The following is a 16,858-nucleotide window of genomic DNA, read 5'->3' on the forward strand; positions in this document are numbered from 1 at the left end:
CCCCAGGTGCCAAGAGTTCCAGTTACAGCTCTGATGGGGATCATATATACAATACAGAATATTGTATATTTAGGAAAACAATTCCTGTGCCGAGTGCTAAATATGGCACAATCGGTTCATGTGATAATTGTGTCATGTATTATAGTTTGCACCTAAATAGATCTTTAAATACCAGAAAAGTTGATATATTAAACTAGATATGCAGTTTTAGTTGCATGGAGAACATGTTTCTAAGAATGGTTTCAAGGTCTCCAAGTGGATTCTCAGGAGGGATTCCCATTAATAATCGTGACTTAAGATCTCAGATCAGTTTGTTCTTGTTACATTCCCTTTCCATTTATGAGGCGTATCATTAGGACAAAACCTGGACCGTCACATGAGTTTTTATTGACAAAACTGAGTTTAGGTTGGCATAAAACATTTAATCTCACCAATGTAACTATGCATTATGCAGGGCCAACGCAGGGGTTTCATAAATCAGGGAGCTGGAATTTGGCACTCCAAATGCATACCAATGTAATGTGTAGAACCAGCTCAACCCTCCTAGCAGTGGAACCCTACTTTATGTCAATAACTCCCCCCATTCCAAAGTCACCTAACATCTCTGCTCACAGATTAAACTATCACAGAATGAGCGTCCATCACTAATAGGTAATTTCCCGATTGCGTTATTCTGATTCAGGATAAGAACTGAAGCCAAGATTCCAAACTTTCTGGATTATAGAAGGAGCCATGGTCTGCAGCTTCTCATAGTTTACCTATCATATAATTTCTTCACAGATATTGTGTTGTAATAAAGATAGAAAATTAGGTTTCCACCGTATTGAAACAGTTACATGGTGATACTGACATTTTACATATAATTTACTTTTAATGGATCACGTATACATAGACAGACTAATGGAAAGAATACAGTGTATTATTCTTAAATGTATTCATCATATGAATGGCAATGAGGCCCTGCCACATTATGCTGTCTTATTTAATACATTCATAAGAGACAGGCAAACAATATTACACATTGTACAGGAGGCAATGAGATCACAACCCAATTTCCCTTTCATGCGAATGACGAATAAAAAAAAAAAAAAAAAAAAAGTAAACCGGGGCCTCACAAACGTGATGGCACAAACAGAGCACTTGCCTATTATCTTGTGATGAAAGGCAATCATAAAACAAAAGTCAATCACCAAAACAAAACAACAGCATGGGCACGAGATACAGTTTTATCTTTGATTACCTTGAACAATTAACACTATGTACAATTTACTGAACACTTGGCGGCTAGGAAGACCTTTAACATGTTTTCTAGGAATGGAACCAATGGTTGTCAAACACCGTGAACAGTATTTTGACTTTAACCGAGTTTCTGTTCCTAACACCAGATGTGGCTGAGGGACCAAAATGCTCAACTGTTATAAACAGCCAATTACTTAATGGAATAAAATGAACGAATGTGTTGACAAGGAGGTTAAAAGAGAACTGGGTTTAGAATTGGAGCAGAAATGCAGCTGTTGGGTCCACCACCAATGTTCCATCTAATTTTTCTTAGTTGGTGTGCGCAGAAAATTTCTCTTGTGCAAAAATTTTCACAGAGCAAAAATTTTGTGCGCACAATATCCGTGCCGCATAAAGTTTCAAAAAAATTATTATTTTTTTCTTTTTTGGGGAAAAACTGTTGTGCGCACAATTTTTGGACATGTGCGCTCTCTTAAAAAGCTATGTGTGTGCGCACAGCTTAGAGGGAACACTGTCCACCACCTTCACTCTAAAGAACTCCACCCCACTGCGTTCTCATGGTGTCTGAAGCACAACATCTAGATTTCAGTAACATACTTGTAATGTGGTAACAATAGTGGTATGCATGCTGTCTCCTACAATGGCCGAGTGATTCAGCTTGATGATGATGATTCAACTTAGATTATATTTAAGAAATCATCACACTGGATCATTGAAAGGATGCTTGGCCATTGCAGAACTCCTGTAGGAGACAGCATGCATGCCACTATTGTTACCACATTACAAGTATGTTACTGAAACTCTTGCTGAACTCTTCCAGTATTAGCCAGACAAAGACTTAGCTATTCTATATCCATAGGGAAGCTGGTGAGTTGAAATGGTTTACCTTATCTGCAAACTATGGGTAATACCACCCAAAATATAAGATCAACAGCCTCAGTGCCAGATTCATATTTAGTTTGAAATCATACCTTCAATCATACATACAGCCAGAGCGGTTTACTTCGTAAAGGAGAAATTGGCAGCAGAGTTGGTGTTTAGATTTATTATAAAGGGCCAACAAAGGCAGGTTCCTCCAGCAAGAAAGGCAATATTTAATGTGTATAATGAATAATTTAATGTGCAGACTGAAGCAATCTGGAGTAACTATGCATTATACAAGGCCACCCAAGTTCTTCCTGCAGCAGAAGCTCCGGGATGTTGGCCCTTTATAATGTATAGTGAAGGAGCTGAAACACAACTCGCCTGCCATTTTTTCCTTTAGTGAATAAACCTCAGTGACAGCAACACCAGTTTTCACTTTCTCCCTCCATTTACCACTCAATAATACTTTATTTTATTAAGAGTGAGGTTTTGCTGTGCAAAAAAATGCTAATTCCAAACGTATAACTTGTAAAATGTATTGTTTCTACAAGGGTACTGAAGTTAATGGCAACTTTCATTTCATAACAGTTTGACAATACTGGCTTTTAAAAAAAATATAAAAGTCTTAACAAAATGGTATTAAATTGCTCAATGGTAGCAAAATTAGTAATCACAATTGGGGGGGGGGGGTCATAGGACACATTTTCCCCCAAGGATAACCTGGCCTATTTTTGTAGGCTTTGGTCACATTATAAACAGCTAACACCTAAATTATCATTTTTGGGCCAATTTAAGCTTGCCTAGTTTAGATCAATTCTACATGTATGATATTATTTTGGACCCCCACCCAATTACTTTCTTTTGAGGGTCACAGCTCCCTCAGCATCATTCTCTCTGAAGGTTCTGGGAATTAAGGTCCACCAAAAGCTTGTCAGCCCATGATTTATGTAATATAACAAAAATATATTTATGTATATTTCTGAGTATTTTCCAATTAATTTTTTTATGTGAAAACCCAATAGAGATGGCACCTGCAATTTCAGGGATGCTAGCAGGGATCAGACATTTTTTTCTGGTATGCTAGATCCCCGCGCCATGGACAGATCCCCGCGCCATGGACAGATCCCCGCGCCATGGACAGATCCCCGCGCCATGGACAGATCCCCGCGCCATGGACAGATCCCCGCGCCATGGACAGATCCCCGCTAGGAATCTAATCTTTCTTTCACTACTTTTTTACTGTTAAAGTGCCACCACGTATGATATTTGTGGTCAGTACACAGGGTACACTCTGACAATCATGCGGCTGGCACTTGAAGGATTAAAGCAATACTGTATATCCCAGAAGTAGTTTAAATCATTATCATGACCTAACCCATGCAGTAATAATATTCGATAAATTAAAAAAGGAGAGCCGCTGTTAATCTCTCAGCCAGACCAAGGTATTCAACATTTGGAAGGTGGGAACAGAATTTCAGGGTGCATTACAAACAAAAAATATTGTATACATTTACTAAACTTCAGTGTTGCGGGGTTATGAGGCTCCAGGATTATTGTTGGGCTAGAACTTCCAGCACTTGGAGGATGGTTGAAGGTCATGGGAGCTGTAGTTCAGCAGCACATGTAAAGTCTACTGTATTAAAGCTAATTCTACAGAACACACCAACACTCACATCTTCAGTGTTTTTCGTACCAATATTGTAATGTTGTCTTCAGACGTAGTCATAACAGTCACAATATCGGGTCAACAGCAAGTCCCTGACGCTTCACTAAGATTCTTACGTATATGTTACATCTGGTCCGTGTTAGGCTTTGGCCTGTTTTAACTGCAGACGTTTTATTGCCTACAGGGCTGTCCTCAAGCACTGGGTTCTAGGACACTTTTCCAGTAACAAAAAAATAAATACACATTAAATAAACTAGCACACTACTATCTTCCAAACTCTTCTTTCTTGATATTTTTACTTGCTCTCATAGCCTTTATGCATCTCTGTACATCAATCTCCAGAGCCATCATGAGAGCTTCGGTTGAAAATCTCCTCTTGGCAAACTTGGTGGTCAATGCCATCAAAATATGAAGTCCCGTTATGGAAGAAAGTACCCACTGCACGTCCTTGGCGAGCGTGACCTACAGCATCACTGAAAACCTTGTTGATTTGTTCTTCCGAAGGCATCCACCAGTCAGGGTTTGAAGTGCAATGCATCCTAATGAACTCTAGAAGATTTAGTGGAGATACAAAACAGAGTATAAGGATCATATACAGACGAAAGTCATAACTATTTCATTAATGTTATAAACTAGCACTCTATAAGCCAAACTTATTCTGGATACTAAATTAAATTTGTGCAAAACATTTTTCAAAATTCAACCTAGGTTGGTAAGCAAGGCTTTAACCACAACTCTAATTTATTATTTTTCTATTATTTGATAATTAAAGACTTTGCCGATGATCAGGTGTTTCAGATCCCTGACTTATTTATGAAGGACCAAAGCTTGCAAGCTTCTCTGGTTGAACTATGCATTATACAGGGTCATCCGAGCCCTTCTTGTAGAAGAAGCTTACTGCTGATGAGTCTTAATAATGCACAATGTACCCACCTATGGTCTCACAAAATACATCAATTTATATTGGTGTTAGGGCATTTAATTATCTTGGTTCCCTCGCAAACATTATCATTTACTGTAAATAATTAATAGTAAATGAAGGGTCTAAAATTTGACATCCATCTATGCCAGCATATTTTTTCATGGTAACGACTCTTTATAAATCAGCCCTATGGTCTTAAGAGATTCTTAATTTATATGGATATAATGTGGAGCAGCAGGATGACAGGTGGACAAATTCACGGAACTGTTAGAATCTGCTATAATTCTGGTGACAGCTTATTTGAAGATGAAGAATATAGAAATAATATCAATATTACAAAGACTTTGCCAGAGTATTTGGGAAAACATCCTGGTTTCACCTGGATGTGTTAGAAATCAGAACTGATTACCTGGATTTCGTCTTCGGATTTTCAGGCATGGGAGCAGAGTTGGACCTCATCTGCCCAGGTCCTGCCATGATCCCATGCTTCCAAGACCTATCTAACTGTTTTGGAAGCTAGCCTCGCCTCCTCAAACTGAGCCCACCCACTTAGTGCCTCCTATAAGAAGTTTGCAGGTATTGAATTGTAGATGTAAGATTTTTGGAACAGAATACTTAAAAATATCAATGTTTACTCAATCTGCAACAATCTGCCTACAGACTTTTAAAAAAAGCCAAAGGCATACATGTCACCAAATGTAATGTAAAAAGTTACAAAACCAGTTCTTCTCATTTGCACTCTAGAACCCAGGCAGTTATTTGCTGTCCCAAATAGAATGAAAGCAAAACATATAATAAACTGGAACCTGAATTCACTACATCTACTCAATCAATTGCCCCTCTACCTTATTATGAGACAGCAAAAGCCTGTGTTTCTCTAATACTGTAATTCTGCTCAAGAATGCTTCACATTACAGTTTATTAGTTTATAGCTTGTAATCTCCGCTGGCTTCATTTATACGGTGGGAACATCTGGCAAGGGTTTTAAATAACGATCAAAAGGCACATCTGTTAATCTGTATTTGGGGAATGATATCATTTGTCCAAATGTTTATTGATGTTTACATACTTTAATTAATGATCTAGTACCGGCCCCGTCTTCGCACCAAACGGATATTAACCCCTTGGCTGCTAAGCCATTTCACACCCTGGTGCTAAGCTAGTTTTCGGCATTTTGGTGCATCTCACGTTTAAACGTGTTTCAAGTAAATTTCTTGGGAATAAACTATACAAACCATATATTGTTTTTTTCAGCACACCCAGCAGATTCCAAATATACCATTTTTATATGTGTATGTCTCATTAGGTTTGCAAAATACAACCAAAAATGGGAAAAAAGTGTAATTTTTCACTTCCAACTCAATAAAAACTAGTTTGTAATGTTATTTATCTAAACTCTAATATCAAAACCTGTGTTGCTAAATATTTGTAGTAGGTAACCGGTCTAAAATAAACAGACATTGAGAACAGTAGACTGTGTTTTTCTAATATTTTATTGCTAAAAGTTAAATTTATTAGACTATCACAAAATTCATCTTTAAACTTAATGCATGGCTGCGTCAATTAAACAGCTCTAGCTGCCCGGGATGTTAAAATATGCCAACAAAACTATATATTTTTAGAAACTACACCCCCAGCCGCAGCAAATGAGGTCTTATTTGTATTTGTATCACAAATCTGACGTGCACAACAAATAAGTGAATATCACACAAATAAAAATAAAAAATAAATAAAATTAAAAGCGACATGTTCATTTATGTCTTCCACACTCCAGGTTTGTCCTAGAAACACATGCAGCCCCTCATTTGATGCGCCAAGGGGTGTAGTTTCTGAAAATATATACTTTATGTACCATAATTTAACTTTCCAGCTGTCTAGAGCTGTCTAAATGCAGCCATCACCCCTAAATGTTTTAAGACAATTTTTTAACAAGATTCTCCAATCTGCCATATCTGAAGTTAAGGTGGTCTAGACATCTGGGAAGTTAAATTAGGGTACATAAAGTACACATTTCAAGAAACTACACCCCTTGGAGCTTCAAATGAGGGGTTACATGTATTTCTAGGACAAAAGTTAAGTTCACAGATAATGATGGAATATGTCGCTTTGGCTTGAAAATATGTTTTTTCTATCCATAGCGACATGTTCATTTGTGTCTTGCGCACTCCAGGTTTGTCCTAGAAACACACGCAGCCCCTCATTTGATGCGCCGAGGGGTGTAGTTTTTGAAAATATGTACTTTTTGTGCCATAATTTAACTTCTTACGTGAGCAGTAATGCCACGTCAAGGCTTCAACCCTAATTACTGACCATTCACACGCTTTTCATATCTCCATTCACTCGCAGAAGCACACACCATACTTTCCATACATTCACTCGCAGAAGCACACACCATTCTTTCCCCTTACAATCCCAAAGAGATGATCGTAAAGGGAGAAAAAAATCACTTTTACAGCAAAAATAAGTTTTGCAGTAAAAATGCAAGGGGCTCCAGGGATGACATGGTTAACTTACGTACTACAGGCTATACGGCTGATTTTTGCAGTTTATCTGGATTTCAAACATTGCCTTCCTCTACCGTTGGCTAAATTTAACCCCATGATCAAAGGGATCATGGGGTTAAAAATTAGTATCGGCCATTTTTAAAAAGGGAACGTGACTTTTTATAGCTGTATGATCACTGTGGTAACATTGGCTACCACAGTGATCATTTAGTTAGAATACTTAAACTTTTTTTTTTTTTTTAAGTTAAACCAGTTTATGGTTAGATAATTTAATTTGGGGGTCTCTAGGCAATTTTGATCTTTATTTATCTGCCTTTAGAGACCCCCAAATCATTTTTTTTTACTTTTTTTGTACATTTTTATTTTTTTAACATAATATTTTTTATTCTTTTTTTACAAGCATTATACCGTTGGAAAGGTGAGGCGATTACCTTTCCAACGGTATATGTTGGGGGTCTGTAGCTGCTCAGATGCCTGAGATACAGGCATCTAAGCAGCATGCCCCCATACTGTGAAAACTGACAATTGTCAGTTTTCAATAAAGTTGCGCGGTGACGTCATCGCGTCATTACGCGCGACGTCACCGGCCGGATCGGGTGGTCCCAGTGATGCCCTTCAAAATGAGGGGCAGATCGCCGGGGTAGGTGGTGTTGGGGGTCCACAGACCCCCATCAAGGTAGGAGAGTGCTAGCGACGGCATGGTGCCGTCGTTAGCACCTGACTGGGACTGCTAGCGACGGCACCATGCCGTCGTTAGCAGTCAAGGGGTTAAAATGATTAATAGAGACTGAAGCAAGAAATTAGAAAACACACAGAAGTCAACGAAGAAACACAAAACACAGTTACTGGCACACAGATGGTTAAGTAAAGGCATATGTAAAGAAAATATTGCATAAAATCCCCATGCTTGGTATTTGCAACCACAAAAAGAAATATCAATAAAATCTTCAATAACAATGAAATAAATCTAAACATTCATTTAAAGGACACCCCACCTATCATTTGCGTTTTAATGCATGTAATAGTTGAGTGGTCCTCATTGGTCACCGTTGCAAATGCATGGAGGATTCTGCATAATCTCCTCTAAACATTTTGTCACTTTCCTTACCCCCAACTCCTTGGCTGCAGAAGTTGGGGTTCTAGCATGACTCTGGTGTTCCTCTTTAGAATGGACACTCTCTGGTTGGCATCCGAATCCCTCTGATAGGGCACAAATACCTATAAAAAGTATTGGTAAACCAGTGCCCCATCTCTGCCTCTAACGACACCCTTTAAAGGTGTCCATCTGGCCATTTGAAAAGTTGGGACATGTGTTCCAGTGACTGTCACCAAAGGCATAACTAGGGCAAACTGTCTGGAATTTCCTATCATCCTTCAGACCAAGCTGGAAGTCATAAAAGTACATCCCAGACTCTACCCAATTTAGTGCATATGATAGCTGAGTGGTCCCTTTAAATGTTCGTGTAGTCACCATTGCAAATGCATGGGGGGGATTTTCCAAAACCCCCCATATGCATTTACCCTCTTCTAATGAGACCTCCAATGCGCATGTGTAGAGAGCAGCCAATCAGTGGAGCAAATTTATAGACCGTGAAGGGTCATCTGCAGCTCTGGAGCTGTAGTCTTTCCCCATTGTATGTCATTTGTTTTCATTTGTTGGCAGGTTTTAAGAATGCTTATTAAATATATTATAAGTACTTATTATACATTAAAGTATAATAAAGTACTTTTATATTCATTCTTTTTTCAGGAGGCTGCCTAGAGAAATCTCTTTAAGCAGAATGCAAAATGAGCAATACATCTGTAAAATAATCATCGCAACACAGCAGCAGTTACATACACGATACAGCGGTTCTCACATACAGCTCAACAAAAGACAAGCGATCTTTAAAGGATGCAAATAGGAAAAATGGTAAGTATGCTGGGTATTGGTGTAAAGAATCAGGATTAAGGAAGAATATGAAATATGACAGATCAATGAGACAGATCCTGCTAAGAATGTGACCGACTAGTGTCACATGAGAATATGGCCCGCGTGTATTAAAGTGCTACCCTACAACATGCTTTCTTTAGTAAAAATATATCTTGAGGTCCTAAAAATTAGCTTATTTAGGCCCATTGCCAGTGCTAGACACATGGCCAACATAATATATCATATCAATATCAATCATAAAAAGTAATGATGTGCCCTGGTTGGAAACCAGAATTTGTCCAACCATAAAGATATTAAAATAAATCTAAAAATCCCCATCACTGTAATGCAGGTCCAGTATATGCTCTACTTCATACCGTGTGGTTTTGGTTACCACAAGTGGTTATTATCATTGCAGTGTATACAGTAGATAGAGGAATATATTGGTGTTATATACCATGTTACAGTATCTCATTCTCTGACCTTATGGACACCAACAATAAATGGACATTGCAGAAATCATATTGCGTATAATAGCTGTGTTCCCTTTACATTTTGTTTTTTTCCCCCTTGCAAATGCTCCAAGGGATTCGGAAGCACCCCCCAGGTACATGTGCCTCTTTCCCCGTCAGTTCCTAGGCTTGAAGGAGATGTGTTTAGCCGAAAACATCTGCTCCTGAAAAGGCATACACAGTACGGTCACTGCCAGCCAGCTGAGATTGGTTTACAGGAGAATTTCAGGAGGTTTAATGAGACCCTCTGTGCTCACTGATTTCAATGGGAGTGATGTCCTGCCCAGGGCCACCATCAGAAGTTTTGCGGCCACTTACAGAACACTGGATTTTCTCTTCTATTCATGGTGGCCAAGATGACAAAGACAAGCCGTTTGGGAGCAAAGATTCCGGAGACAAGCCGTTAATAATATATTTATATTATAATATACTTAGTCATTACCAGACAGGAGCAGTTTCAGAAAATTAACTGTCTCCATCACCAAACATGTGGAGTTTCAGACAATTAACCCCCTCTATTACACACATGAACAGTCACAAAGACAAACACCAAAGTGGGTTTCTTACTCAGTGCTGTAGCTTACACTGAACTCCAATAAGGCTTCTGAAGTATCAGCCAACCAGGATCAGGTTGAGAAGTCTCTCCTAATTGGCTGAGACCTCCTTCACCCTAGTGGAGGCTCCTCCTCCAGCCCCTCTAATTAGTGGTCCAGTGCAGAGAGAGGAGGGAGAGGGCCCCCCAGGAGAGCCAGACCCCTTGCAACTGTAATGGTTGAACCCCCCTGATGGCGGCCCTGCCACTGACTGGTGCCTCAAGTATCCAGATGTGGAGTGAAATCAGGACCACAGAGGGTGCAGTGCACTGCAACTCTGGTGCTGCAGCTTCTACTTAAGGTAAGTATGTCAACCCAGAGCTGACTGGCGGTAACTGTATTGCATATGGTGGGATCCTTCAGAATACCTTCATGCATTTGCAAAAGAAGTATCACAAAAATTTAGAGGGACCATCCTGCTATCATATGCATTAAAGTATTAATATTAATACTCTTTATTGGTGTGGCTTTATGGAACACTAGACTTTTCCTTTTATTTTCCAAAAGTTAGAATTCTTCTCTATGTAAGAATGGCTTGTTTTAATATATATACCGTATGTTTTTTTGTCTAATATGGTAAATGTGGACAGGGCGAAGTAATTCTCAGAAAAATGTTGAAAGGCTTCACAGGAAGGGAAACAGAGGAAGTCACCACTTGTTTACAGGTTCATACAGTATTCTATGTCAACCATGCGATCTTTGTGGGGCGAGAGAAAAATTTACTGCTTTGATTTGTCTAAATGACAAACTTCTGAGGCGTTGTAAAGAACCTCAACACGGTGTCACTGGGAAGCTGTCTACACCAGAACATGGAGGGAGTGAAGGAACACAGAATCAGATTAACTGCTCGCACTCACTTTGGCGGAGGGTCCTTATGTTGACCTCTGTCAGGTGATCAGCGGAGCGCCTGCACTAAACTGAACTAAACTCAACCGCTTCAGCCTTTACTAACTTTAAGAGGTGCTGAGGCTGAGTGACGTATTGGGCCTAGAGGTGTCTAAAAACGATATTAATACGATTTTAGAGGATGAGAAAACTATTGGTTCTGTGTTGCACACTTCCCTTGTTAGCAGTCAATAATATACACAGGCTAGGAGAGATTTACCGTATTGGCTCGGATATAGGCCGCCCCCGTATATAGGCCGCACCCTAAAAGTTTGGTGCTTTTTTAAAGAAAAAGTTTTTTTCTTTAAAAAAGCACCAAAAAACATGCTGCCACTCTGTCCTCCCCCCCTCCTCGAGATATGCTGCCACTCGTCCGTGCGATGCGCTTAGACAACCTCCCGTGCCGGTACTCCCCCCATGGAAAGTGCCGGCAGGGGAGGCTGTCTGAGCATATCAGACAGTAGGATGCAGGTCCCCTGCACCGCTGCGGGGGATCTGTATCCTAACCCCGCTGCCTGCCCGGCGCCCGGGACTGCATGTCCCGGGCGACGGGCGCTAGACCCCGAATATAGGCCGCACCCCCACTTTAAAGACTTAAAGTGGGGGAAAAAAGTGCGGCCTATATTCGGGCCAATACGGTATATCATGGGTCTCGGGTCATTTATTTATTCCCAGTCCTGTTAATGATGAGATTTCGGTCAGCTTTTAAAACATCCATTGTGACCCAGGCCTGTTACTTGTACAACAACCTAAGAACATGTAGCTTTGACTTGAAAACAGAACACAAACATATATATACATTACTGTAGGGGACATTTGTGTGTGTTTTGGTCTATGTTGTTGGATAGTGTGTATGTGTATAAGAGTGTGGTGTTAATGTGTATGCCCATATGGTGTTGTGTGTGTTACTGTGTGAGTGTATGTTAGTATATAGTGTTAGAGTGTATGTGCATTAGTGTATGGTATTAGCATTTGTGTGCATAAGTGTCTGTCCCTGTATGTTAGTTACAATTTTTTTCAAATACAAAAAAAACACTGGTGCCTATATTTTTTGGCCGGCTCCTAGAATGAAATTAAATGTATTTTACCCCTGATATAAGACTGATGTTTCACAGTTTTAGCCATTATAAATTGTACATCAGTTAATGTAAATAAAAAAAAAAACCCTCAAAATATGCACTTGTCTTATAGGGTGCTTAATGTCCCACCATAACAGCGGCGTGATATGCTTATCACTCACCATCTGTGCTGGCATCGAAGGATATGCTTATGTTGGTGTTGGTATTATTTTTTTAAATTTTTACCTACAGTAATTGCCACTGGACTTATACTACTACATGGGCAAAGAACTGTTCCAGTTTCCGTACCCGTATACTGCATAAATCCATGTTCATTAACTACAACATTGGCACTTTTTTTCCCAATTGTACAAACTAATATTGCCTTTATGACAAGAACACAGAAAGACAAATATACAATGATGGCAGAGTATGTATCGATATTAAAAGCCGCTGTAATTTCTACATAAAAGAAATGATCTGTGTGGATCTAGAAATGAATGGCAGACATGAAGCATGAATGACATTGATAAACGGAGATCACGTAAGGCTTGCGCCGAGTGAAAAGATTCAGTACCTCTGAGACATGTAACTTTAACAGGATCCAGAGGACGTCTTTCAGGACCAGTGTCTCCTGACTGCACTGACCTTTTCCTTTTCCCAAGGCCGCACGAATATTTAAGCTCGTCTGTTGTGAAAACAAATCTGATGAGGTATCGGAGCAGCCGCCTTCCATCCTTCTTGGACGAGTTGACTGCCTCGTCCCATTGCTTACTAGTGATGTAGACGGGATAGTTGTTCAACAACTGCTTGCTGCCCTAGAAGAGGTGAACCCACATAGGAGTTTATTGCAAGGCAGTGAATGCTGCTTGATAGCTAGCAACACATTTATCAAGGCACAACTGCAGCAATTTCCAGACAAAATGCTAAATGGAAGCCAATGTTTCTCGTAAGTGCACCTTATTTTACCCTTTGCATCAGAAATGCTGAATTTTACCTTGACAAATATGGTGATTAATCTGTCTATTTGTGACTATAAACACAGCAACATATAACAAGATTTTTACCGATACATGGAAATCATCACCTAAAACACAATAACGTTTAGCAAACCTTTTTCTTGACACTTAATGCCGTATCTTAAGCATTGCTGTTTCTGTGCATTTTTTTTTAAATAAAAAAAAAATCTATTTTGTTTTTGGAAGCCATTAAAACATACTATGGAATAATCTGCAGTGACTGATTAAAAGTGAATAATCATTGAGGATCACTTACGTTTTATGGCTGAGTGCCATTTATTCTCTAAAGCACTTGTTGCATGCTGGTGAGAATACGGTACTACTCTGGAATCAATACGACAATATCTGTTTTGGAGCGATGGAGTGAGTACATTCAGCTACTCCCAATGCTTTCTACCCTAGGGGTAGAAAAAGCTGATCCTAGTTGGCTGCTACTCATGCCTTTGGGACACCAAACCGCTACGCAGGCTAAGGCTCTTTGAGCCTTAAAAGAGGTAATTACTCGGTTCTGCAGAGTGTTTCACATAGAGGAAGGGGAGGCAAGAACACGGGTTTGTCGGGGTACTAGTACTCATATTCCTTTTTGGAAATTTAAAACTAAATTTTTGACTTAACATATATACATCACATGAATAACGTGGTCATACATACTTACGTAAGGCATTAAGAAGAAGAATGCATTTAATTACACAGTTTCATTTCTATACACATTTCCAGCGTTCTATACACATTATTGTAACTTTCATGGCCGTTAACACACGCCACCCAGCAAACTTTTCTTCAGAAGGATGGGCATCAGGCAACAAAGGGATTTATGGCTGTGTTATATTGTCAGGAAAACCTTACTGAATACAGGCCAAAGGCAAAATAAATAAATTATCTGAAAAAAGAACATTTTGCATATTTCATTTTAAATTCTACAGTATTTTTTTTTAGAACCCTAAAGCATCATTTTCTATGATAATTTAAGCCAAAATGGTGGCAGAAGGCCTCCACCCCAAATATATGTCAATCTTCTACAAAGCTAATTTCTTTACAACTCAGCACTGGCGCCCATCAGCTAACTGCGTCGAACAAAGAAATGCAAAAAACAAGCAAGTTATTACTTTGACAATAAAACATGCGATGAAATGAGCAAGTAATTGCTCATTCTAAGGGCTGACACTTTTAAATTACATTTGCATTTTCTATAACAAGACCCAATGAGGTATAATGAACACCTTTGAAAAGCAGTTATTTATAATTTGCACTTTAACAGGTAGGAGCAAAGTGTCAATGATCTGGTGACTGAGAAGTTCATTTAAATATAACCCGTAACCTTCCTGTTTCTCCATTATCATGTCAGAGGTCTGGCAACACGCTGATGAAAAGAGTTGTCTCGGTGGCGGCTGACAGCCACACAATGTACAAATGAGGGTTTATCATCTACTCGCTAAACGACTGTCTCGTATTAACGTGCGTAAAGTGCGACGTTCATTTTAATGTAATGCACCTAAACAATGTACATCATTAGCATAATTAAAAACCTCATTAGAACTATGCATTTTAACTTGCAGAATTAGACAAAGTTCTCTATGTTATCCCTAAATTGTCCAAAATACCACCCAGTTTAAACGTATGATTTATACAGTCGTGTATAACAGCTTGTCTTGCCTTTGGTCATTCGATTAAAGTACAACTTCATATGGACCTCTCATCCATGAAAGAGTGAGTGGCAAGTTCTACTGGAAGTAGACAATTCCATTTCTCAAATACACTCTGCCACGGTGGCCTGGCCTTTTGGCTGGCTGGTGGATACATCTTTAATCATACTAGGGATGGGCCGATGCTGGAATGGGAAATTGCCACCGTGAAACTTGTCTGTATACATACATATATATATATATATATTATTTGCAGGGCCGGCCCAAGGCAAAATGCCGCCTGGGGCGAATTTTAAAATGCCGCCCCCCCTTTATCTACCCTTCCTCCCCCTCCGTTCCTGCCGCCCCCCCATTATCTACCCTTCCTCTCCCTCCCTATTATCTACCCTTAACCCCCCCTTGTACTTACCTTTCAGCAGTCCTGCGGCGAGTCTCCCTGTTCGGTCTCGGTGCCGGCTTCAGGGGCATGAATATGTCTCTCCATTACTCCATCCATCCGTCTATCACCTCAATTTTTTTTTTTTTTTAAATACTTACTTTTTCTTCTTCCACTGACGTGCTCTTCTCCCTCGAGATCTTCTCCTTGTCACGCGGTGACGGGCAACTGCTCTGCGTGAGCCCACCCCCTTGAGCGTCACGGCGCATCTTCAAGGGGGTGGAACGAAGAGCCGAACAGATTTACATCTGTGTTAAAACCGGCGGCGGTAGCCGCATCGGATGACAAAAAAGCGGCACTTGGGGCAATTGCCCCAGTCTGCCCCATTATAGGGCCGGCCCTGATTATTTGTATAATTTGTATCAGTGCAGTAGGGATAGATCTTTCTCATCTCTCACAATGACATCACTGAGCTCACTGCATTGTTTTTTTCTTTATTTCTCATTTTTATTTATATTTTTTGTGAGAAGTGGTAGAAACCTTGCAATGCGTGCATTCAGCCAGCACGGGGAGCAATTGGAGATCCCAGCAGGGTCTAGACTGAGCGTACTAGGTCTACCCTGTCCTCCAGTGACCTTCCTGTGGGCACCAGCAGTGGTGCAGAGCGCCGTTACACAAATTGGTGGCAGGGAGCCAGTGATTCTGATTATATGAAGACAGTGGCATCGGCAAGGTAATCTTGGCACACCTGTTAAGGACGTACCTGTACTCCATAGAGGGGTTAATACACATTTGCATTAGCTAACAACCTTTCTTGCAAGGTGGGGTTGGCCTTTTATAATGAGTAGGTGAAGCAGATCTACCGCTTTTATCAAAACCTACATTTTACAGTTCAATGCATAGAATACCATATAAAACAAGTTTGAAATGCTCACCAAGAACAGACAGCTTCTTCAAAGCCCGTTGTACAATGCATCATCTCAGAGGAGCATCTCAGGTTTTAGCTCTCTTGTGGGGGAAAAATCTGATCCTGCCCAAAAAGCAGTCCAGAACCGAGACTCGAGGCAAACTTCCTCTGCATGAAGGAACCAACCCCAGACGTACGTTTCGGTCTTCATGGGCCTCGTTGGTGGGGTTCGGTTGGTATCCCTCTGGAGCATCTCAAACTTGTTTTGTATGGTAATATACAAAATTTATCTAAACTTATTTTCTAATGTTACTTATGTGTGACTTAGGAGCGGCCATCTTTATCTTGTTGCTGTAATGAAAACAGAAGTGCCACTCATGTGTACTCAAGATGCTTTAGTGTCACATGACAATGACGTGCTCCGGAGAAAAAGGCAAAAATTTTCTTAATCAAATAATTATTTCTAAGAAGGATTTAAGCTTTCGACAGATAATGTCTCTATTGCTGCATTTAATTACAAAAGTGTTAAGTTCATCTGAGTAGGAGGAACAACATATTAAAGGTACAATAGATGCATATTCCAAGAGTAAGCAAACCCAGGGAGGAAAGAGACTCGAATTATATTCAGTGATTTAGAGAGAAGGGGTATACATACTAATCAAGACTTGCTACTAATCAACTCTTAAGCAAGATAAAGTAAAGGGGCAACCAAATAAAATGATGTAAAAGAAAATATTGTTCCCCATTAGATAACGGAC

At 39.9% G+C, this 16,858-nt stretch overlaps 1 protein-coding gene across 1 annotated transcript in view; it reads right to left on the reverse strand.

Moving 5' to 3' along the window:
* Positions 1–3,256: 3,256 nt before the first annotated feature.
* BEND4 (BEN domain containing 4) overlaps positions 3,257–16,858 on the reverse strand; it is a 34,146-nt gene continuing 20,544 nt past the window's right edge. Inside the window, exons 4-5 of the mRNA XM_053458409.1 lie at positions 12,733–12,973; positions 3,257–4,318 (exon numbers count right to left, since the gene is read on the reverse strand). Coding sequence (XP_053314384.1) covers positions 4,101–4,318; positions 12,733–12,973 — 459 coding nt within the window. The 3' untranslated portion in view covers positions 3,257–4,100. The remainder of the gene's footprint in view (positions 4,319–12,732; positions 12,974–16,858) is intronic.

This window comes from Spea bombifrons, chromosome 1, assembly GCF_027358695.1.
Source record: "Spea bombifrons isolate aSpeBom1 chromosome 1, aSpeBom1.2.pri, whole genome shotgun sequence".
NCBI classification, from domain to species: Eukaryota; Metazoa; Chordata; class Amphibia; order Anura; family Pelobatidae; genus Spea; species Spea bombifrons.